The 25,407-nt window shown below is 36.7% G+C and overlaps 1 protein-coding gene across 3 annotated transcripts in view; it reads right to left on the bottom strand.

Annotated features, from left to right (window-relative positions):
• UNC79 (unc-79 homolog, NALCN channel complex subunit) overlaps nucleotides 1-25,407 on the bottom strand; it is a 96,437-nt gene that overhangs the window by 25,949 nt on the left and 45,081 nt on the right. For 2 of the 3 annotated variants that reach the window (XM_042814807.1, XM_042814808.1), the window contains 15 exons: nucleotides 24,897-25,079; nucleotides 23,927-24,089; nucleotides 21,956-22,105; nucleotides 20,211-21,431; nucleotides 18,144-18,251; nucleotides 14,041-14,157; nucleotides 11,994-12,077; nucleotides 9,615-9,717; nucleotides 7,575-7,715; nucleotides 4,892-4,930; nucleotides 3,887-3,999; nucleotides 3,715-3,800; nucleotides 2,581-2,754; nucleotides 1,017-1,085; nucleotides 308-418 (listed from right to left, as the gene is read on the bottom strand). In XM_042814807.1, the coding sequence (XP_042670741.1) occupies nucleotides 308-418; nucleotides 1,017-1,085; nucleotides 2,581-2,754; nucleotides 3,715-3,800; nucleotides 3,887-3,999; nucleotides 4,892-4,930; nucleotides 7,575-7,715; nucleotides 9,615-9,717; nucleotides 11,994-12,077; nucleotides 14,041-14,157; nucleotides 18,144-18,251; nucleotides 20,211-21,431; nucleotides 21,956-22,105; nucleotides 23,927-24,089; nucleotides 24,897-25,079 (2,862 nt within the window). The remainder of the gene's footprint in view (nucleotides 1-307; nucleotides 419-1,016; nucleotides 1,086-2,580; nucleotides 2,755-3,714; nucleotides 3,801-3,886; nucleotides 4,000-4,891; nucleotides 4,931-7,574; nucleotides 7,716-9,614; nucleotides 9,718-11,993; nucleotides 12,078-14,040; nucleotides 14,158-18,143; nucleotides 18,252-20,210; nucleotides 21,432-21,955; nucleotides 22,106-23,926; nucleotides 24,090-24,896; nucleotides 25,080-25,407) is intronic. The other variant, XM_042814809.1, reaches the window with a different exon arrangement.

Raw genomic sequence — 25,407 nt, 5'->3', positions numbered from 1 at the left:
ACCAAATGTCATCTCTAAGAGGGAAAAATTTTCAAAAGTTGTGAAATCGTATCAAAGCTTTTTTTCTGAGCAATGCTTTCAGTAGGTTCCCTTTAACTATCTATACTGGGAATGTGAAATTCAGTGTTATTGATAGGTGCTGCATCATCATCGCTACTTGATTAGCCAAACTACATTACAACCGTTAACATGTTTGAAACTTGACATTGATTTCATCTTCACTCACAAATATCCTACTTGATGGTAGTAGGACTTTGTCTGTCCTATTTTCAGTGGTCTCCAATGGAAGATATAATCTCATTGTTACCTTAGTGAAGGCTCGGTAGCACAAACCACACAGTTCCACCAGGTAGGCCAGAGTGAAGACAGCATTCTGAATGACAAAACTTAGTAATTTTGAAAAAGGCTCCAGAAGACTCTGCAATGACATGATTTAGGGAAATCAGAACTGGTTGCTCAGCAAAACAAAAGGCATTCCATCTCAGATATATCTGAATGGAACACCAGCATTATTGTTAGTTCAGAAATGATTTTGCTGTGATCTACACTGCTTCAGTCAAATGGCTATTCTATCTACCAAATAACTTCATGCTTGTACAACAAATTAGAAAAAAAAAGAATTTTTTAAAGCTTATTCTCTAGTGTTTATGAGACATCAGAGATTCTACAGTGTTTATGCAGGAAAACCTTACTGATCTCAGTGGAACTGTAGTAGTGAGAACTGCTGAATTGGCCTCTGAGGAAGTTTGTTACTTTTTTTTTTTTTTTTTTTTTTTTTTTTTGTTAGTGGAGAATATCAAATCTTTAAGATACACACTCACACCCACAAAGAAATGCAATCCTACCCACACTTCACAGTAACCGAGGTTCCAAAGCTCTTACCATTCTCCACCATGCATCAGATTACACAATTTTATGCTTAAGTATTATGTTTTCCTAGCTAGTGCATAAAAACACATTTGCAGAATAATGCAGGTTGGTTGAACAGCAGGCAACAGAATGTTCTTGAAACTTACCCTAGTGGCACTAGTGGTAGGTATCTTCAGCAAGCAAATCATTATTCTTAAACTAGAATCTAAAGAACACTGTGGAAATTTTGAAGGGAAAAAAAGTTAGTACCTTTCTGTGTACATCTCTTACTTTTAGTGGTGGCAGCTATTAATAAGCTACAGGTGAATTCTGAAAAATGATCTCAACTGATTTTTAGTTACTTTGCCTCAATTACTACTTATTTCTGAACATGTAATCATATCCCCTCAATGGTAGCATAACTACCTGAAGTCTCAAGAAAATTTGACAAAAGTGCTGGTTTTAGAATACTTACCTTTTGTATTACAAAAATCTCCTTGAAATACATTCCCACTGTAGTGAAAATGGATTTAAAAACTGAGTGAATTAGCACCATCTATCTCACTTCTGTGATTGTCCTGGACTATGATATTTCCCTGTATATCAAGATAGGGCTGGGCCCCGTGGCATTAGAATAAGCTCTGGCAATAGCTGCTCCAGAGGCCCCATTAGATATGTTCCCTAAGGTGTAACTGATTTTTCTTCTGTGTAAATCACACAGGTTGCAACAGTGAGCGGAATTTCAAGGATCTGTCCTTTGTCTCACCTTGTCCCAGGTGCAAACATCTAGAAGAGCAGAGAGTCATATATGACCCTGGAGGACAGGTGATTGTTTTATTTCTACCACTAATGATATTTCCCATGAATAAAGGGAAATCACAGTAAACACTCCATCTAAATGGACAGAACCAAGGAATTTAATGTTTCATATAGCTTGAGAGTGACACCATTTAAAAAGTAATTCACAAAGTTAGATGCTGGATCCTTCAGCTCACACTGATCAACATGCCTTTGCACAGAAGAAATTATTGCTTGGCCCATTCATGCTGTGAGAAAAGAAGTCAGAATAAGAGTATCAGAATTCCATGTTTACTGGAAAGAATCAGAAACTTTTTTCCGTGTTAACTGAAAAAAAACATCACAAAATGCATACAGTAGGAAATAAGGCCTCTCTGCTTTGAGCACTCAAGAATAAGAGCCCAAAACTTCTAGTTTCAGTTTCCATATACATTCAGTTTCCATCCATATATAGCCATGGTCAAACAAGCAGGCTGGGCCCAGCTATGGGAATAGTTCCAGTAGTCTCACATTTTACTCTGCCTGTCTGAGCATTGTGTACTTTTAGCAAATTAATTAGGTTGTGCTGGCCTTCTTGTGAGATTTAGTTAGTTTTAACAGTTAAAACCAAACAGATGCCAAAACACTGATTCTCTCAAATGCAGTAATCTACTCTGACAAAGTCGGGGTATGGAAAGTGTAGAAGGGAAAAAATATCTAATAAAGAGTGAAGGAGTACTCTCCTGGTCAGAGCTGTTATTGCTTCCTATTATTAAATATTATTAAAGGAGATAGATTGGGAGTACAATAAATGTAGTCCTCTGTAAACATTAGTTGCATCATTAGAAAACATTCAAAACCACCTGTACTCTGGCTCTCATCCACAACTTTCCCACTGTTTCTGGACATCCTGACCAATGCTAGTAAAGCTCATTTCAAACGTCTATATCATACCTTAAGTGGCAAAACACAAGGGAGTTTGGTAAGGAAGGTCTGAAACTGATTACTAATTGTAGTCCAAAGGTTGCTGGGAGAATCCATTGGCAAGGCTTCCATAAAGGTAGCAATATTTTCCAAACAGCGTAGCATCGCACCCCCTGCTGGTAAATTCTTTTTGTTATTTAAACCCTGGGAAACAAAATGACAACTATAAACAAATGGCCGCTTAAACAATATTTGGAACTTCAGAGGTTAATTTTTCATATTAAATACTATTTACATCTTGTATAGTACTAATGATAAAATGTCTGAGGAATTTGACCTGAGTTTGTGATAGTTAAGTCTAGTTCATTTCCTACAGTATGACCAAGAGATTTCAATATCAAAAGCTTAAGATACTGAACTCTGAGAGAAAATTTTATACACAAGGTCCTAACTCATATGCTGCCTATATTGTCAAGGCACTAAAAAAAAGAAAGCACAACTCATATTAACCAGTAGCTTGTCCATATTTTCCTTTGGCTAATTTTGAAGAAGCCATTAATGTTCAGTAAGTGATGCACAATTTTTTGGCTTGTGTATGAAGGACAGGACTGGAAAGATGTACATAGTTTTAAAGCTCTGTCAGAATCTTTGGATTCTGTTTGTGTTTGAAGGAACACCTATGTTCTTGGAAGAGCAGGAGTATGGAAGTGACTAGTACTCGTGGGATGCTAAAAGTTACAATAGAAACAAGCCAAGAGCACAGAAGGAAGTTGGCAGAAAGCAGGCAATAGATCTCTGGATTATTTAAAGAAAGTGCCATCTGACACAGATGAGAAAGCCAATATAGGAGGATAAATATTTCCAAACACCAGAAATAGTGCAAGGAAAGAGATGGCCTAAGCTGCTAAGGAATAAGACAGCTCCAGGAGCTGGTCTGTGGGAAAAAAAAAAGAAAAGAAAAAAAAGCTATCAGTGAGAATAAAACCCAGAAGAAAAATGGTGAAGATCTTGCTTCCAGTGACAAAAAATTAAAAAAAAATTAAAAATTCACATTGCTTTTAGTGATATAAGTTTGAACTCCTAATGCACGAGGAGAGGTGGCTTCAGTAAGTCTGGTAATGCTTAATAAAGCCAGTAACATTAATAGTGGGATAGCCAACATACCTCTAACAGCTGGCTTAGAGCAGCAATAGAACTCAGCTCACTGAAGTCCATAAGGGATGTGGCTAAGGTCCGTAAGAAACTTCCATCTGAAATTGGAATGACATTTTTTCACTAGGTGTTCATACAGGGGTAACTGTAGGGGTCAGAAATGTACTCAGGTACTGTAAATCACCTTTAATATTGCTCTGGAAGAGCTGGGGGAAGATGCCATTGGGAGCCAGCTGATGGAACACACAGCGGAGGAACTGCTTGGCCACACCTGCAGCATTTCCAGGGATCATCATGCTGGAATGAAAGGAAGGAAAAGAATGTATAGAAATTGCCTTGCAGATGAAACACCTCTCTAACCTGAAAACGTAGTGATAATAAATAAGATTCTATTTTTTCTTAATTACAAAAGTGTTCAGTTATGAGAAAGACATAAACAGAACTTTCCTGATTCAAAAAAGTTATTAATTTTACTTTATTAATTCAGGTCAAATATTCAGAGATGGAATTCTACTTTTGCTTGTGAGCTGTCAGGTTTTGAAATACAATCCTGCTCTCACCTTGTGGATTTCAGTGGTACAGATTCTTGGTTTTACCATAAAACACAAGAGAAATAGGTAAATATGCACATTACAATTATTAATTTGCTTCAAGAGTTTAAATATTTCCCGATTTCTCACAAATTGAATGGTTTTGTTTAAAAAAAAAAAGAAAAACTAAGTGTTATCTATTTACTCCTAAACTGCACTTCTTAGCATTTTTTTGCAGCTTTTCAAAACAAATTTATCCTATTCAGCATCTTTTTTAAGTGATGAGACATCACTGTAAGGGGATCCATGGCTGAGGATGACTCACTTCACCTCAGTTCACTGAATGAAGTTTATCAAGATGAAGACAGTTTATCAAGGCAAACACTGAGCAAACACTGAACAAGCTAAAATGATCTGCAATGAAATTCTGGAAATCACGAGGCATTTTAAATGAATCTGATTTTTTTTTATTCACTACATATGAATACGAGTTCCTGTTCATGTTGATGAGGCAAAAAATATATGAAATGAAACTCTCACTTAGAAACTTTAAAAAAAAAAAAAAAAAGAAAAGAAAAAGATTACATTTAATTGTTTCATGACCAAGGAGGACATTGCTTTAAATTCATTGCTGGATAAGGTATCTTTTGCTACTATACCTTTCTGCTTGATTAGAGAAACTGGTACTTGATGCCAACCTGCAACAAAAATAACAACAATTGAAGCTCATATACTTTTAAGCTTTTTTGTGTTCCATTTTAAATAAAGTCAGTAGACTCTCTAGCTAAAAAATAATATTAATGATAAACAAAAGTTCTACAGAATGTTTAAAATGCTACCAGAAATTTCTCCTGAAGTGCTCTTAAATTCACACAAATCATAATGGAACAACATATAAACTCTAACCAGTTCTGTAACAAATACTTCCCAGATTTGAAGACAATTCTACTTCCCTTCCTGTTCCAGAATGATGAAAATGAAGTGAAAACTACTGTCACATGCATATCTAAAACAATTACTAATCTAAAAGGATGTGGCGAAGAATAAACTTTGCCAGAAGCTGCATACTAAGTGAATTGTTCCTGATTAACACAGCAGCATAGACTGAGCCAAAATTCTCCACTTGGCAATCTGAAGTGAGGCTTCACATTTCAGATTTTGGCACTTAAATAAGTGGCTTAATTTCAGAAACAGTAAGTACATCAGTGCTCTTACAAAGTCAGATGCGAAAGTCAGGGGGTTCTCAAAAATCACATCATCCATTTTTAGTACCTAAATGTAGACTAGGAAGCCCAAAATGGGAATCCATTTGAGAAAATACTTAATAAAAGCATAAAGCAAATCACACACTTAAGTATGCAGAACATGTAAACAGAGTCAGAGCTTATACTATCAAAGCAATGCACATTTATTCCTAAAAGTCACTAAAAGTTGGAAGCATCACCTACATACAAAATATCATGCAATTTTTACTTTCATCTGGTACACATCAGTATTTCAGCTGGTATAAGATACAACTGAATTGCAAGTTCATAGAAAAAGACCAGTTTGCATCAGCTGATGAACTGGCTTTTAACATTTATCTTTGATTCAAGATCCTTTCAGAGTAGATTTAGCATTTGCTTAATCCTCTGTCAGCCTCAGTTCAGAAGGCAGTTTCTTCTCCAGTCTCCACTACAAACCAAAAGAAGGATTCTAAAGCAGCTCAGTCAAGTGACTGAGCCAGAATGGATGGTGATTTCCATTAATGATGCATGACAAGCTGGACACACAGCATACATTCAGCTGTGAAATAATCTCAGGTTGGATAATGCAGTGGATTGAAGATAAAGTTGTCCCAGCATAAATCAGAAAAAAATCAAGAGAGTCCATGACTGCACTCTTGTTAAGAGGAGCCCAGGCTAAAATAAAATGTATTTTCTGATTTGAAAATTAATTCTGAGTGAAAATAGGTCTGAGGCCACCTTCAAGCAATACAAGCCTAGACCCTGGAATAACTAAAGCATCAGCTTACCTTAAAGTGCTTGCAGATTTCTGCAGAATTTGGTGGAACTAATTACATGCCAATAGACATCACAGCTATTTTCCAAAAATCTACTGAATTTTCAGAAACAAAAGCGTAACAATTTTCTTCTGAAAGAAATCAAAGTCATATTCAAAGTTTCTCCCCTCCATCTGAATGCTATAATGCAAGCATGTTGTTGAAGGACTGTTGTTCTTATTTGTTTGTTTTATAATAAACAAAACATTTAAGTTCTGATTTTCAAATGGAAAGATGTCATGAGACATGAACTATATTAAATACTTGGGAACATCTAAAGCTTTTTGAAATTAACAGCTTGCATGTGTTTTGTCACTGGCACTCTAAATATTATTTGAACAAACTCTCATCACCATCTCCACTTATTACCTCATTACTTACGTTCAATGTAATTCTGTTCTAGATAGCCACTTACTGCTCTTAGAATTTGCCAGAAAAGGCAGCTAGTAGGAACAACATGGGACATTTACCAAAAATACTTCATGCTGCATGCCATCTGCTGCTTTAAAAAAATCAGTTTCCTCCAAAAATGCAGCATTCCTTCTTCAGAGCACAGAAAAAGTTAAACCACTCAGCCCTCATCCCTGATAATTTATCTTCCAATTGATTCACTCTCCATGACTTCTTAATGACTGCTAGTTCTGTACTGACAAGAATAACACAGAATGGAAAGTATCTGTCTAATTAGAAATTTTGCCTCCACTAGAGTTCATCAGCAGTGAACTGCAACACTGGAATTAATGAAAATAGAGGACTTGAATAGTAGCTGTGTTTAAATGGAAGTGGGAGATGGGGAGGCAGGACTGTAAAGAGCCATGTCCCTGCACAAGTCAGTCAAGCAACTTCAGACACTGAAAGTAATATGGAGAGAAGAGCTGTGCCATTCTGCACAGCATGTTGCTCAGAAGTTTGTTTTGAAACACACAGAATGCATCTCTCCCACATCTTAAGCAACGAGTTGTGAAAGCAGCTGAAGCAGCAGTGACAAGTACTACAATACAATGGTGCATTTCAGTTATCCAATGCATGCTAGGTGAAAGTCACAACAGATAAACAGTAGAGATGCCAAACATTTAAGACATTATCAAAGACAACTTGATAGAGCAGCTGGTTAGGAAGCCAAGACACGCAAATCTTTAGTTTTAATAAGCAAATAAAATATGGTTGAGGAACCTGAAAAATTCTTCAAGTAAGCAGAACCAGATATTATATATAGCTTCATATAATGAAGTTTATGTAAACTCAATTACAGGCACAAAATTCTTTCAATCACATGGAAATGAGGACAGGCCTGAATTTACCTTCCAACAGACTGCATGATGTCTAACAGTAGAGGAGCAGCCAAGTCTGGACTAAGGTGAATGAAGGTTGAGAGCACAACTATTGCCAGGCCTAGTGTTTCTTCATCATATTCTTCAAGAATTGCTCCACAATCATGGCATCTGCAAGGAACAGTAAAACAGACATTGAGAAATTCAAAACAATGCATCCAGGCATATTTATGTCTTTTTAAAGTACTATAATTTAGTACTTTCTATTCAGAATTAATTTAGTAAAAAATGTAATTGTGATCTTTCTATAATTAACTGAAGTCCATGGCTTTCAAATATTAACAAATGTTTCCGCTAGCTGCACTGGCTGTTTTTGCACTGACGAAGGAAGAGCACAGTGTATGTCTAAGTTCTGAGTCCTACACTGGTAATGCTTAGCTACTTCCCTCACTCTGTATTGGACTGTTTCAATTTGCACTACCCAAGAGGAGTCTATCACAATGAAGACTAGCCCTAGCAATGTTAACATCAGCCAGTTCATGCCACTTGATTTCAGGCAAGGGCTCACGTCCCTGGCACTTTTCTATATAGCAGCATAGACACAATGACATACATAGATGATCTCAAAAAGAGAGAACAATTTCACATTGTCCTTTCTGTCATGAATTATGAGTAACAGATTATGCAACTAAAAGCAATAACATGATTGGCCTCCACAGCATTTATCACTCTTAAGGAAATGAAAGAAGGAAATGAAAAACCAATCAGAAGCCTTAGACTTTGGAGAAACCTCCTTTTCCAGGACAAATTTGTTTCTGAGTCACTTACTCCTCTTGAAATACTAAAAGACAACCAAAGAAGTTCTGAAAGAACTCTCTGATGTCTAATTATAAAGACGATGTCAGACTCAGGAGAGATGAGACAGGCTTTCAAAACTGAACATGAAAAACAAACCAATGTGGGAAACTAGCCCAGTTTGCTCAATTTAATCAAACCAGTTGCTAATGACTCCAACAGATCGTGATATTTCAACCTAATGGAATTGTACAGGCAATTTTCTTGACTTTGTCACTAAACAGAACGAAAATATGCCAATAAAGTCATGAAAATCAAGCTCAGCTGGTCTACATGTTAACAGGTAAAATAAAACATTAACATGTAGACCAGCAGAGCTTGATTTTTGCTAGAGCTAGAGCTTTGGAGAATTGACCAAAGGATGTGACAAAGATAATCCTCAACTTGAGGATCATTCACTTTGTCACACTGTAAGGTCTGCTTCCAGTCACAGTCTGCTCAGTGGCCTTAACCAGTGATCATCCTAGTAGATCTGTTTACTGGACTGAGCACAGTAGCACAATCAGGAACTTACAGTTTCTAGTCATAGTTTTCCAGTAATTCAACACATAGCTCCCTTCTGAAAGCTTTCCTTCTCCATTAAATGAGTGCACTTAATACTTATTTCAGAGGCATTTTAATCAACAAGTAGATGTTTGCAAAATCCTTTGAGATTAGTGCTATGTTGGTAACAGAAGTGTTGATTGGTAATCACAACTTTCTACTTCAACTGAAAACCAGAAATATTTGAAAAATAACCTTTTTTCTTCCTAAGGTGAGAGTGGTTTCAGTGATCACAAGAAACCATTGATTTAAAATAGGGAACAGTACAATTTCACCCATTTAAGCAATCAGTTTTAATTAAAGAAAAATCCAAAATTTATGTTTCCCAGTGTCCTCAGTAGGTTACATATATTGTATAATTCTAATCATCCAATTAACCAGTTTTAAATGAAGGGTAGAAACTGTGTCCCTTCCCCTTCACGTACATACAGTAGCTTGAGTTGTGTTCTCACCACTGCAAACTCACAGATATCCCACTGAGTTAGAAACACATCTTGTGGGCAGTGTTTTGAACATTTTTAACTTAGAATAAAATATATTAATTAATTCAAAAAAGATAGCATACGGTTAAAAGATAAAAAGAAAACTTTATTTCTGTTGAGTATATTTATATTTACTTTGATCTATATTAAGTTTAACTAGTTTTTTGAAAGAAACAGAAAATGAACTTACTTGTCAGTCATCACAGTGGGCTGATCATCAGCAAATTCTTCTGGTGCAGGTACAAACATACTGACTATACTGGGTGCTGATAACAAGCTAGATTTTGTGGCACCTTTAGGCAGCAAGGAACAATAAAAACAGAAAAGCAAAAGGAAATCACTAAGCAGAATCCCAAACTGCATTGGCCTGAAGATCAGGCTTGTAAGGATGAGCCATAATGATTTGACTGTGCACAGATTAAGAAATATGTATGTCAGTAAAAAGATATAGCATGTTCCTCGAATTAACTATGACTATCAGTTAAATACCCTTGAAAAAAAGATAACAAAGAAAAATTCTGGGAAGGGCAGGTGTCTGTGAATCTACTCATATTTAGGAAGAGAGGATAATTCTACAGGTTGTATTCGACTGGAGGAAGATTTGCATCCTTCCTCATATGTTCAGGGAATCACCTTGTTACCATTCTTAATGACATAAAGTAAAAAAGTTTGTATGCCTGACCACCATGTCATCAGCTTATTCACAGCATCCCTAACAGAAGCATGAGACAAAAATCAAAAAAGGGACAGTTAGAAGAAAGAATTTATAAGAACTTGAGAAACACTGAAAGCATTGGAGCTGGTAATTATAAGTGCTTTCCATTTAAAGTCTTCACAAGCATCTTGATTCTATAAAACCGAGTTTTTCAGCTGGGAACCCAAAGACAGCACAACTTTGCCCAATACATGAGATTTCTTTAGCGCTAGGCAAATTGTGCATCGCTGTTTTCAGACAGATGTTTATTTAAAATGAAAAGTTGTGTAAAATGGAAAATCCAAACTCTTTGCTTATTTACATTCCGTTTTCCAGAATTAGTCCAGAATAAGGTAGTCTGAGATTCTAACCAGTATGATAGTCTTCTCCCTTAATCCCTTTTTTTTCATTAAGTATTCACGTTAAACAATTGCAGGAGGAAAAAAAAAAAAAATGCAGAAGAGGTAAGACTCCAACTACTCTAGTTGCAAAGAAAACCTCAGGATGATGAATCCAATGCTAATGGGCTCGTGGATAAGCCATCAGGAACTTCTATTAAAGTTATGGTGATATATAGGTCATGTCATTCATCTTAGGTACATTTCAGTGGTCATTTAAATATTGTTGGCAGTTTCATCCTCCAGGTTAGCAAGATAGATTTAATTCCTTTGGAAAAATATGTTTGCGCATTGTATAGCTGGCATGATAGAGACTGATTTACAACTGTTGCCAGAAAGATCAGCTCCATTAATGAATCCAGAGAACTCAGTTGATAGACACCATCACATTGTGTATAAGCTGCCCCAAAGGCATCTCATTCCAAAGATCTGTCTATGACAAGCACATTTTTTAATCAACTTTTAGAAAAGTATCTATGCCTATCTAATCTGAATTCAATTACATGTTAATGCTACCAACATTCTTTCTGGTTCTTTCCATCTGCAGATTCAAACTTAACATTAACATTAGCATGTTCTGACAATATTTAACTATGGAGGTAGCTTCCCATGGATGCTTAGTTCAGAAAGAATTTCTGATAAGATAATCCCAGCTATTACAGGAAAATCAAATTTAATAGCACCTCTCAGGCAAAATAAGAATCTCAGAAGATTCCATAATATTTGAACTGAAAATAAAAGTGCTGAGGTTTGATTTCACAAGATGACGATATCTTACTCAGAAAAAAAAATATTTCTTTACATACAGAGTTCACTACTTCATAATTGTTCCCTGAGAATTATCTGGATGTAAACAGACACTCCAGGAAGTCCAGAATACTCTCCAGAAATGCAGGACATCATCCAGAACATAAGGAATAGAAGTAGATTTTCCATATATTTCCAGCCAATTACTTTTCCCTTAACAAAAAATCAAGATCTATCATGAATTTAGAAGTTCACTGTCATCTTCTCCACATAGATGGCCTATTGCAGCATGCAAGTACTAATAGCTGTCATAATGCAGGACACAATGTTGGGATAGAATTCAACTACTCAAAAATGTCCTTCACTCTTTTACTGAGCAGAAGAAAAAAACCACAATTTAGTTGGAAGAAGATAGGTCACTGCCACACTACAAGATTGTAAGAAAATCTGTACATCTTTGGCTATGAGGATATTGAACTGGCAACTTCCAGCTTGACAGCACAAGCCCAGCCAGAGAAAACACTAGCAGAAAGCCAGTGCCTCTCATCAGCTGACCCTGTCTTGAATGAAGAGATTTATCTAATACTTTCTCAGTAATTTGTTCTGCAGGACAGTTGAGGGCTTTAAGGTAGCTGAATGGAACACAAAATTCACTGGTATTTGGTACTAATGAGAAAACATTCCTAGTAGTCTTTGCAGAGAGATCAGGTCAACTGGACACTGAACTAACCTCTGATTCTTAGTGGTGGTCCCTCCAAGTCAGGGTTTAGGCAAACAGGTACATTGCATAGCCGCTTTCCATGCTGTATCTGCTCTGTGAATAAATACAGAACTTCAGTCTCCATCACTATGAATCCAGTATGTCACCAGCACAAGAAGATATAAACAGTTAAACCAAGAAAAAGATAAATAAAACAGCTTGGGGGGGGGGGGGCGCGGGAAAAAAAAAAAAAAAAAAAAAAGGTAATTTTTAACAATAGAAAGAGCAAAAGAAAAAGGGAGGAATGGAAAAATAGAAGTCCACAAAGGAAAAGTAACAGATTACAAAACACCAAAGAAGGCATTTTGAGAAATCCGACTAAACAAGAAATGAAGAGCTAACTGTAAAGATTCAACAAGGTATGGAATATAAGAGCCACAATAATAAAAAATAGATGTTTAGAAATACCATAGACTAGAAGTTAATGTATAGCTTGTTCTGACAGATGCTAAACATGCAATGATTTTAATGTACAGATAACAAGCTTGAGAAAGAAAGGTTTGAAATAAGAAATGAGAAGCATGGTACCTACCCGTGTTTAAAAAAATAGAAAGCATGCATGGACCAAGCTTGCATCATATAATTCTGCATTATAACAGTTGTTACACTTGAGTGTGAGTCTCAAAACTGTAGTGTGACATTGAAATGACTAGCAGTCAAACTGACCATTTGTCCTGAAAAAAAATTAATCTGCCCAAATAGTGTTTTTACTTTAAAGCTAGTGGTTGAAAAGGAGACCGAGAGATGCAAAGGTTTCTGGAAGAAAACACTTAGTATCTCCACCATTGGAGGCCTTTAGTTGTTATGAATGTTAGGCAGAAAAGTAGCAGATGTTATGAAGAAATCTAGTGGGTTTGGAACAAGGTTAACAAGATCGAACTCCTACATGGTTTTGAGTATTGACCTGTTATTCTGAAATGTAGGATAAATACTTCTCACAGAAGGACATTAGTAACTTCTTAATCTCTAAAAACCCATCTGAAATTTGAAGTGATACCAACTAAGTCTCTTTAACAAACAAACTTACTTGCCGATAAGACAAAAACCTTTGCTACTAATGACAAATTCTCCCCTTTATGATTTAAGGATCTCATGCTGAGCATGCCACTTGGCAGACTGAACCATCAGAAAGGAAAGACCTGAGGTATACGCTATGCCTTTAGCCATGTTTCAGATACAACATTTTGTTTGATGGAACTGGAGGCTGAAGACTGTATTAAGCAAAACCTTGAGCACAGCTGTCCAGAACTGGTAGACATTCATTCAACACACTAAATTACACAAGGGGTTTTAAGCATTCTTTTCTCTGGACACATGTAGACCTTCTCATATGTTCATAAGCACAATTCCATAATGTCACTAACATCAAGATGGGCAATGAATGATCAAGTCTCTAATACAAATTATAATTAATTCATTGTTTAGTGGTATCTGCTGTCAATTTGAGCACAAGAGAACAATTTTTAAAGAAGATTTTTTTAAAAAAAGTAAAACTCTTCACATGAAGAATGAGGAAATTATGTGCTTATTTCCATTTTCATTGTCTGCTTTATTTTCATCTTGAGTGGTGAAAAAGGGTCAGTGAATGGAAAACAAACTTCAGGTGTTCAGCATGAGCTGACAGAAACTTCATTAAACAGGGAAATGAAACTGGATAGTACAGCGTGCAAATCCTTAGTGTACCAACACCATTGTAAACATATATGCAAATTAATGATTCCATGCATCAAGATGAAATTCTATACTTAATGAAATCAACAGAAATACTTCCATTTCAATTGGCTAGGTCCCCAGTATAAAAAATTATGGGGACACCATTGTACCAGAGGGGCTACATCCCAAATATCCCAACTCATACCAGGTGAGAATCTGCTATTTACTATGCAGATTTCTCTTTAGACTTGAGACTGATTATTTACCTGCAGAGGTAGAATAAAAACACCTACTTTTCTAATGGATTGATACAGAAAGTAATTGGTTTAAGAAATAAAAATAAGGAACAATAAACGCAGCTCACCAGTATCCCAAGTGCTGATATTGTGGGGAGCACTAGACTGGTGTTCCAGCTGCCTCTTCATTAGCTGGTTCATTGTCAGAGCTCCCAAAGAGCCTCTTTTCATTTGTCTGAACTGAGCTGCAAGTTAGAAATGCAAAAGGATTTCAAGGGCTCAAACAACACGTAAAACTACTCTTATTTCCTGAACTTACAAGCCAGTATGAGGTAAATAGAGATAGGATATGAATTGCTTGCTCAAGGATCCTGCTCGAGTCAATACACACTTTTCACACAGCTACACAGGGTAAAATTATGGCCAAATGACATATCATAAATGACTTGGATCTAGGATCTTATCTACTGTGCCAATTGTCAGTGCCTTTTTGTCACCAAATATCACAAGTTCTTCAAAATACTAGGTATCTGTGCAGTGTAAGATACCCCAAAGTTCCCACGCCGATAGGTGATAAGCTCACGCACTATGTACTGAGAAAGGAAACGCGGTCTCCTCCCAGCAAAGTATGGAGGATTACTGTATCTATGCTCACTAGTAGGGAAAAAAATCTGTTTTGCTTACTGTGTTCCATCAGCAATCTTCATGCAGAGGCTTCCTAAATACTTGCCTCAGGCATAGTATCTGCACGTTCTTCTAAAACGTAAAGCCAGCATGCTTTTGAAAATGGGTCCACTTCATGACTGCCCTTCCATTCTTCTTCCAAGGAGAAACAAGCCCTTGTCATTTCCTTATCTGACCATTTATAATACCCACTTACATGAGCATTACTACATCATTTTATGGGTTTGTCTCACTAGACAATGCTTCCAGATAAAAAAAAGAAAGAAAAACACTTGTGGACTTCTTATTTAAGACTTTTCGGTCATGTGTCTTTTGAGTGCTTAAATGGAGAAAGAAATAAACCATATAGTATTCCTGACTTTCTTACTTCCCTCCATTCATAAGGAAAAAATCACATGGAATAACTGAAACACTTTCATTTTGCTAGCTGAACATGAGCAATATAATATATTTTCACCACAGAAATCAAACTCATTTTTCAGAGTATGAAGACAGAGACTATGACTGAACAAACTATGCATCTCCATTCAGGAAAGCTTTACAAATATTGCCATAAGCCTACGTTTAAATGCCTTCCTTAGTAAGGCTCAACAGCAAGGACAACAAATCAAAATTTTCTAATGATTATTTTCATTTGTTAATATGGTTTTAAAACCATATTAATGTTATATCAAGTAGTATCAATCACTTTTAAAAATCCAGAAGTACCTAGCTAAGTTTTGAAAACAAACCCAGACCTTCATGTTATTAACTGTGATGAAGAAGCTCAGACATGAGATAAACTACAAATAAAACTGAGAGGTTGAGTGCCTTTATCCTAAACTCGGTCTATTCAGTGGAAGTTCACACGCAAGCTATTTTACTAAGTGAAGTATTTTAAGTTTTACTTTATTATATCCTTTCAACGTATCAGAGTGCACTTCATTTGGTATTTTTGGTACAAGTACAGCACTGCTGCAAAGTAGTCCCTGTATAACTAAATTTCTGGAATGGAACCAGGCCAGGACTTTATTACGTGTTTTACTTTTTAAGTTATATTGCAGCTGTTTTTCACAGAAAAAAAAAGTATAATTTTCATCAATTTCAGAGCAAGAATTTTAAATAGACATTTTATCACTTTATCAAGTACAGCATTTCCTAATGAAAGAATGGCAATTAATGTTAGAACTGACAAGACTGCTTGGAGTGCAGATGACTGCCAAATTTTAGAAAATTATCTCTTTGAATTTTCTTAACAGCTTTTGTGGTTAGAATTTTTAAAAATTTCATGCACATTTCCCATCCTCAGGTTACTGTTAAGTAGGCTTGTATTTCTACTGTTATTTACCTGATTTCTCATGTACAATGATCTCAATTACCAGGAATTAAAAAAGAAAATCCAAAAATGTAAAATCCAGAGAGTTGTTAGCCTTTGAACCATGTTGGAACCAGGCTGACTGCTGTGGACCAGCATGTGACTTTTCCAGTCTATGACTGACTGGTGACAAAGGGCAGGAAGCGGTTTATGATCAGGCGGTCCACAGAAAACCTGTGAATCATGAAGGGATAAATAACTTCCAGATATTATTTGGTAAGTCTTTCATATATTAGTTGTTGATCTGATCAATCACTTTGCTGAGGAATTCTCTCCCCAGGAAGTCCAAAGGCAGTATCTTCCTATCGCAATTTAATGACATGCTTTCTGTGGTCTAGCACTGATTGAACAAGCAACGTTATCTGTTTGTGTTACAAAGTGCCTTGTGTGCACAATCCTGACCAGGACTTCTTATGCAAAGCACTGTAAAGGCATGTAGTAAAAGGCCAAAAATACTTCAGTCAAAATATACAAGGGACACAACGGAAGTATCCAAGCTCCATTTTACAGCTGGAAACTGAGGCACATGGAAAGAAGTATATTGTTGAGAGAAGTTGAGCTGTAAATATCCACTAACTCCTTCAATAAACAAAGGTGAATTCCACCTGGCCCCATGAACTTAGTAAGTTAAGCTTAAATGTTGATCTGACACAGCTGGTCCCTTACAATTCTGGTGACCAGAGATGGGAAGTCAGTGCACCCCTAATCATGGTTCTCCAATTCTGCGGTCTGGGCAGCCCAAGTTAAATACTGAGGTAATAAAAGGTATTAAGCCTCCACTGTTCCCTTCCCTTTACTTTTTTAGGTGACCTCCTCCTGCTCTTCCAACCTGACAAAACTGAAAAAGCCTCTTTTGTTGTCTGACACCACAGTAGACTCAAGTTGTGTTTGGCATTTCACATTTTCTTCCTGCAGATGCAAACTGCAGCTCTGTACTCTACTGTGAACCCAGGCTTTAGTTGCAGAGGTCAGATATTTTCCAGTTTATTTCCAGGCAGAGTTCCCTGTTCAGACAGGCCAGGCTTCTGCTCCACTTACTTGACTTTGCTGTACAGTGGGATTGCACACTCAAACTGTTGTGGTTCAGAAACACCCTCACGTACCCCGTGGGACCTCTCTAGCTGCTTAATCTATTCTGCACCTGCTGCTGCTGCTTCCATTTCTGCTGCAACTACCAGGGCTTCCTGCAGCTTCCTGCCATTTTGAACTGCTCAGTATGATATAGATACTACTCCAGATTTCACTGGAATTTACAGAAACACAGAGCACTCACTGATACCAGACAGTGATAGGTCTTAACTGGTGGTTATTTAGCTGCTTTTCAGGCTATCATTAAGTGGACGATGAATGTTCAATTCTATGAAATGCACATCTCTCAAGATGCTTTTGGTAAAACCAGAGAGGAAACCACTGTTCCAAGAGCTAATCTAGCATGCCACAATAACATCATCTTTTAATAAGACTGATACTCCAATCTAGCAGCTCACTGCTATCAAAGCAGATCATCATTTCCCCTTCCTTTTCTTCTACCTACAGATGCTGTCCCATCAACATTCAGGTGTCTTACTTAACATTGCCTAGATGGACATGCAATTCTGGGTTTTGTTAAACTATTCCAAGATGCCTCCACCTTCCAATCTTAACTACATCTGTTCTATTAAGCCATGTGACAATAACTTTTACAATCAACCTTGCTCACTTTCCCCTAAGATGAGTATAGGACTGCCAGATAAGAAGTTAATGCATTTCAGCTGAGTGGCACTTAAAACCACTTTACAAATTTGCAAGAGATTTGTAGTGTGTTTTTTTTTTCCTATGGTAAAACAAAAAATATGATGAAGACCACAGAAATAGTTCTGTGAAGCTCTCATCCTCTTCTCTGTGCATATACAATTGACAGTGTTTTCTCTCGCTGTAAAATAAGCATTAGCTTCAGTGAAATTCTGCTTTCATCTGCTACCTAGCCTAAATCAGGCAAACCATATTTCACAAATTTGCCAAGTCTCAACAGAAAATCTTGTGGTTAGCGATTGCTAACATCCTCGACATAGATTAAACAAATCTAATGATGTCCAGCACAGCCATGTTTCCAAGAATCAATAAAACTCAGAGGGAGGCATTTGCCATATATGATATGTATCTGATGTATAAATACAACAAGAAATTAAATTCTTGAATCAGGGATGCACTTACTTGATATGGAAGAGTGACTACTTGTCTCTGGGACACCTGCTTCAAGGGTTGGTGCAGAAGATGATTCTCTTGGCATTTCCAGAGTTGAAAGCCCCTTCGCAGCAGGATCTACATAGAGATTTTACTTAAACTGTCAGTGTTCAGAATCAATAAATATTTTCCATTTGCTTTCACGCTAGATATCTTTTTCACATTTCTTCAATCATCCATTCACCATCTGGTATTCGCAGCTAAAAGTTCTAAAAGGACTCAGTGGTAATGTTTACAGATGCACAGGGATCTATTACTTAAAATCACTTTTTGAAGGAGATTTGTACATATGTCCATTTAGAGCTCAGAAATAACTAATGCACATGGAGTTTGTTTTCGATCCTGCTCACAAATTAATTAACAGGACCACCAACACGCAAATGTGTATCCGCGCTGTAAAGAGGCTCAGGCATGAAATTCTGAATCCTACAGTCGTGTGGTTGAAGAAACAATCACCATTTGTGTATTTAATTCAGAAATCACTTGTGTCAGAAGCCCTTCTAACACATATGGATGTACAACAGGATGACAAAGCTCAAATAAGGCTTTCAACTTACAATCACTGTATTATGATTGTGGATGGTGATATTAAGCCTACTTAAATTAATTACAACAAATGTATTCTCAAATAAATTAATTCATAAGGCTAAAACAAAGGAAAACAGATGCATGAGACACATTAAACTACCCAAGTAACTAAATTACCTAGTTATGCAAACCGACTGTAACGTAAATGAGCATTTAATGAGTCATTGTGACTGATGTCCCCTTTGGATGACATATGTAGATACCTGCTAACAAATGACTACGGTATATGTTAAAACCCGAGATTCCATGTGGCGTTTCAGAACTGGGACAGTCCTTTCAAGATGTTTCAAGGATGTTTTTGTTAGGGAATTCATGAAAACTTACTAGTGGTCCTTACAGTTAATTAAAAAAAAAAAAAAAAAAAAAAAATTGAATCCAAATGCTTTTAATGACCATTTTTCTCAAAGAACCTATGTGAAAGGTTCAAAAGCACTTAGCTCTTTTGTTTTTACAAAGCTTCAGCAGTTCATCAGCTTACTGGTACCACAAATGGGACACTCAGCCTCAAACAAATGTAACAGCGCAGCTACAATCACATTGAATGATTTCTCCTCTTAGAACTGGGATATCACAGATTCATGAATCATAATGGAAAATTATACCATGGTTCCCTCTGAAGTAACTGAGAAATAAGTGAGGTCAAGCATACGTAAGTGTTACTCTTCTCTTCAAAGAACTGAGGCCCGGAGGATTTTTTGATTCTATAATTAATGTATGTTTTTAAACAGACTGATAAAAATCCAATCTCTGAAAAATCCTGAAAAGAAATAGCCAAACAGAAGAGGCAGCAGAATACATTTTTAACACTGTTCTAGACACATTCAGTTGAAATCTCTACAGTTAAAAAGTACTCTCTCTCTACCTGAAGAATCTAACACAAACCCTTGTATTGAAATGATCTGAAAAAAACTAAGGATAAACAAAAGTACTCCATAGTTTTCCACATGCTAGCACTTCAAATCTTTATTAAGTACAAGCCTTGTAACTTTGTGTATATCCAACTACAGTATAAAAACAAAACATGAATGTCTTCGTTGCTAAATGCAACCCGCAGTTAATCCCATGTGCTCTTAGCTGTGCTAAGTTTGCTTTCCAGTTTGCTTTCCACTGCCTTCTGTCCGCAGAAGAAATAAGAGACAAAAATCACTATATAGAGAGAATGACCAGCATAATATGGACTGGACTGCTCACATAAAGAAGTCACAGAGTTACACTCCCTAACTTTGATATGAGGGACAGTGTTTTTGTCATTGAGCTCCAACTTCTTTTTCACATGGGCTCTCCCCTGGACGTGCATGATACCTGCATGGCTAGTACATTCCTTGTGAAAAACAAACACCTGGAAAATTTCAGCTAGTTCAGGTTGCACCAGATCACATATCTTACTCTGTATACCTATCTGTTACAAAAACCTTCACAATACACCATTGAGACAGCAGTTGAGCTCACCTGCTTCCTTCTGCTCTCCCAGCTTGTCAAGGATGTTAAAGGAAATGTCCAGGTATTCTCTCTGAATAGCACTCACAGCAATCTTCCTCTGCTTCCTCTGGCGGGGGACAATCTGAATCTTAAATTCTGACTCCTCAGTCTCCTCTTCTTGCTTTTGTTCTGTGTTTTGTTCAGTATCAGACTCTGGGTTGTTACCAAGTTTATCACTTTCGGTTTGGTTTTCAGAATCCTCAGGAACTTTAATGAGGACTGTTTTAACACTGGGACTTGGAATTGCTCCACTAGGCCTAATTTCCTCCACATTGAGTTCAGAGTTATCATCAAGGGACGTTTCTGGAAGGGCAAATGACTTCTGCAGCAGGTCCCTCTTCTGTTTCAGTGTTAGTGAGTTCCCACAGGATACGTCATGGAGTTCTTCAGGCTTACCTAAATCCAAAGAGTTCTTTTTATCTTTGGGAGAAGTAGATAGGATGTCCTCTATTCCTGCTGAAGTGCTGTTGCTTGTATCCTTAGAACTAAAGTCTTTGGAGCAATCTTCAATGCTGAACTGGACCAGAGGTGTTGTGCTGAGGCTGAGTGCAGAGATGTTGATAGGTGTTGAGGGAGATGACACAGTGGTTTTGCCAGAGACCTCATCATTTAACTGGTTGATTGTTTCTTCTTCATCACTCTCCACTATTCGTAGAGGAGGAAGTGGTTCAAAGACTAAAGAGTCACTGTCTGAAGTGGAAAGTACTGAATGCTTTTCAGGACCTGACGTTGAGTCAGAGGACAAATCTATCAGATCTAAATCTTCCTTGGGACCAGCAGGTTTAACTGGAGAGTCCACCTTCACTTCAAACGTTTCCATGCAGTTTAACCTAACTTCTGGTATGACAGGTCGTCTTGTTTCCTGGAAACTCTCTGCAGAAGGAGGATTTTCTTGTATTTCTATATTTTCAGCTTTAGTAGAAGAATTCTGCCGAGATCGTCCATAATCACTCTGCCTGTGTATCGTGTAAGCAGCTGGGACAGGTGGCTTTTCTAAGTCACATCGATCTATGCAGGACTTCCTGCGATGTTCATCTAATGTAAACAACAGGGAGTCTGCATTCCCTATATCAAGAGATTTTTGTTTTAGAGAGCGCAGTTTTTTTTTCTGAATGCTTTCTTCTCTCACACAGCGTAGAATACTGTCTTGTAAGGCCCCCGTCTCTCTATATTCAGCCAGCTCTATTTCACCTGATTAAAACAGAAAGAGCTAATACTACCTTAGTTGGAAACTTCTGCAAGATATCTTCATCTCACAATTCACTGGCATTTCAAATGCAAAACCAGTATTAATCAAAACTCTAAAATGTGTGTTTTTCACCTCAGAGACATATCGTATCGATTTTTACAAATTAAAAGAGATAAACAAAACAATAATTACAAAAAAAAGCCCTACACTGAAATAATAGGATTTGTCCAAATTCTACTCATCCTGGATAGATGCAACATGCAGGCAGACTGCTTAACCCTATGCGTTGGATAGAAGATTACACAGTCAAGCAATTTCTAACGACATTTGGCATGGCTGTGTTAGTTATAAAAGGTAAAGGAAGAAATTAGCTACACAAACCATTTTGAAGAGATTTCAAAATAACTTTGTATTACAGCATTGGACATGCAGTGCAATAAACTCTACAAAGAAATGTGGTAATTTGAAACTAAAAGTGGGAAATTGTATTTCTAAATGAGTAAGATGAGAGAAAAAAAAATCATACTTCTCTGAGCATTCATCTCAACTGGTTGATATTTCACCATTTTGCTGCCACCAATTCTTTTCAGTCTTGCAAAGAATGTTTGAGATTCTTTATTGCAAGGTCCAGTTGGTGTATCATGAATGTCAGACTCATCAAAAACACTGTCTTCCTCTGCTGGAGAAAGAAAAAATGTTATTAATCTTCACAGAGTGTAATTCCTTGAAAAGCTGTCAATGTGATAAAGCCTCAGCTAAGTTTTCAACTAAATTTGAAGAGTCATCTGAATTTTGTTTAAAAACAAAACAAACAAAAAAAAAACCTAAATACCTACAGAAAATAGCTAGAACATCTCCATTCTTGTTACATCATGAATTCAAGTTAGAAAGAGCAGAGATAAATGGAAAATGGGCTACAATACAGCAAAAGCATACCAATACTTTTACCATTCTAAGCTGATATTTTCCTACTAACAGCACAGATTTCTTAGATGAAAGAAACAATAACTCTGGATGCTGACTTGAATAATTAACTGTCTATGGTGCTCAATGAGAAAATGTAAATTGCAGGAGATGGGAATTAGTATGACTGCAGGGTCTGTAATAAATAAAATGGGAAAGTGAAAAAGAAAAAAAGAACAATAATCCTGAATGGCTGGTAATAGCAATGGAATGAAATCTAATAGTATGAACTATGAAAATGTTGATCTGAGTAGTAATAGTAAAGCATTATGGTTGAATTTGAGAACCTGTGGTTGGAAATGACAGAAAGGAAGAAAGACATAAGGCCATCTATGCACCAAAAAATAAATACATTGCCTATATGTACCTATGTACTATTTCATAGTACCTATGAAATAGCTACTTAAAAAATAAGGAAAGGGGAAAAAAACCCGTATTTATCATATGTCTCATTAGGCACCTCCTTAAGATTCAGGAGAAGAAATAAATTTTGCCCTGTCAGTTCTGTTAGGTGGGCATGGAGAGAAAGGGCATTTGGTGTTGAGGAATGAGGAGAAGGCATAGAAGTCAAACAGCTCAAATGGCCAAAAACTGAAGACATAAACTGAACATTAATGTCTTTAGCCTTCAAAATGGCAGAAGCTTCTACTAGACGTGAAGTCCTGAAACAACCATCTTAAAGCTTCAGGGATAAGAAAACTAATTGATAAGATGAAAAAAAAACACCAAAGAAAGTTGATAATATGAGCTTCTGTAGGGACTGGGCTTAATAAATCAAGGGACTACTTTTGACCTAACCTTACACTAACTCACACCATCACAGTACCTGTTATGGCTAGCAAGCAGTAGAGAGTTAACAGTCAAATTCAGACTCCAAGGAATGAACAAGTCTTCTGCCTTTAGACATAAGTATCATACACGTTTGCATCTGAGATACTCAACTTTAGGTCTGAGTTCATCCACTTTTCCACGTTTAAAAGTTCGTCCACTTTTAAACATCTACTATTTGGTACTATGCCATGTTACCATAAATTAGTTTGAAGTCACTACTTTCAACATCTGCTTTAAGATGAGATGAAATGTACATTTTAACCAACTGGATTATTGATTCTAGACCACTAGAGAATGTGTGTATATATCTATGCTTGGTCAGATGAATTGCATTCCCTATATCTGAATATAGCAATAATGCAGCAAAGGGTGGTTGCACCTGTTACGTATGTGTACAATCAGATAAAATTCTCATTAAAAAAGCCAAGGACTACCTAGGTATGCGACTGAACTACTCAGCCTAAGGCACCCTCTCTCCAAGATAAAAATTAGACTGCTGTGCTATGCTTTGTCTACAAAGAAACAGCGAATTTATTTATGCTGCTATAGAGGGCTATAAGTTGTCAGATAAATCAGACCTTGGACTTAATTCTGAGGATTATGTTTAGGAAATTTTAGACCACATCTGCTCATTTCTACAACATCTGTGATACTTCATGGATTAAATAAATGACTACCAAATAATTGCAATTGTTTAAAGTACCTTTTTCCTTTTCACTGTATCGGCTTATGTTACTGTTGTCACTATACAAAGGACCAGCAGTTGCATGGGGCTTGCAGCTGTGATACTGAGCATTGAGGGTATTGACTGTGATATGGATTAGGTGAAGTACAATCTTGCTGATTTCACAGTCTCTGTAGGGGTACTGTTGAGTGAAAGAGAAAAACTTCAGCTTAAAACTCAACTTTTCTCCATGGATAAACATTTAGGCAGTAAAACAGAAAAAATGACAAGAATATTGTCAGCTTGGATGCCCTCTGCCTTCCTTTGATCATACATTTCTAAACACATGGTGAGGAGCAGGACTGTTTTCAACTTTGTACAGACACTTCAATAGAGTCCCTATTAAGATTTAATATATTGCTTTCTTGACTTATATGGCAAAACCAATTGTTGAATGTACATAGTAATGTAAAAGTTCTTATCTTCCAAATGCTGTATTTCAATTTGCAGGTACCATTCATTTTTAGTGTCTCCACTTCCTTGCATGCTCTGTAAAACTGCAAGAACTTTGTTAAGGATATCAAAAGTATTCACAACTGTGTTTCAGTGTGTAAACACCCTATATTTTAACAAAAGTCACAGAAGCATCATTTAACTAAAGAGTATAAGCTAATAAGCTGACTCCCCATTTAAAAGTTACAATTTGTTTCTAAAAAACCTAAATATTATTTATGAACTTTCTAATTTTTCAACCTTTATATAACATTTTACAGTATTCAAACTTATCTATTTCCTTCACAGTTAACTATGGAAAAGACAATACAGACAGTAGGTAGCACAGTTGAAAGCCTAATTACTTTGAGCTCTGATATTAAACACAAAGGGTAAGCAAATCAGAGGTGTACCTTGCAGCTCCTTTCATTTGCAGTACAGTTAGGTGTTCCATGTATTAAATTTTACTTTTAAGCGTAAATTTTAAGATAAACAGCACCTCTTTGGGACCACTCACCTTATAGAGAATGACAAGTAAAGCCTTTAACCACATCTGCCGAATGTGAGGTTTGAGGGACCAGAGGGAGCAGCGAGGAGGCTGCTGAAAGTAATGTCTTAGCTGAGGACAAGTGCAGTATTTCAACACCTGCACCACCAAAGGAAGAAGGTGTTTTCCCAGGTTGATGTTGTAGTCCATCACCTGAAAAGAATATCAGCACAGGGATTAGCTCACCAAATCAGCTCCACTGAGGTGATAAAGCAAAATAATTCAGTTTACATATCAGTTAAGTGAAAACAAACATTTTATCTTACTATCTTACTTTGTCTCACTATCAATTAAAAACTTTTTCCAGTTTGTCAGGCTCTCATTTTAGCTAGATAGGTAAAATGAAACAAAGGAAGATGCATTCTGAAAGCTTTCCAACCTGCACAGTCAGAATACTAATATACATTGTCACGTCCACAACATACATCATAGGGATAGCCTTATATTATGGCACAAATTGGTCATGCCTTAATAGACAAAA

Source organism: Centrocercus urophasianus, unplaced genomic scaffold, assembly GCF_019232065.1.
Source record: "Centrocercus urophasianus isolate 14NV4802_14NV808 unplaced genomic scaffold, USGS_Curo_1.0 seq_14, whole genome shotgun sequence".
Lineage (NCBI taxonomy): Eukaryota > Metazoa > Chordata > Aves > Galliformes > Phasianidae > Centrocercus > Centrocercus urophasianus.
The sequence above is the reverse complement of the archived record's forward strand: the minus strand, read 5'-3'. Positions and strand labels throughout refer to the sequence as shown.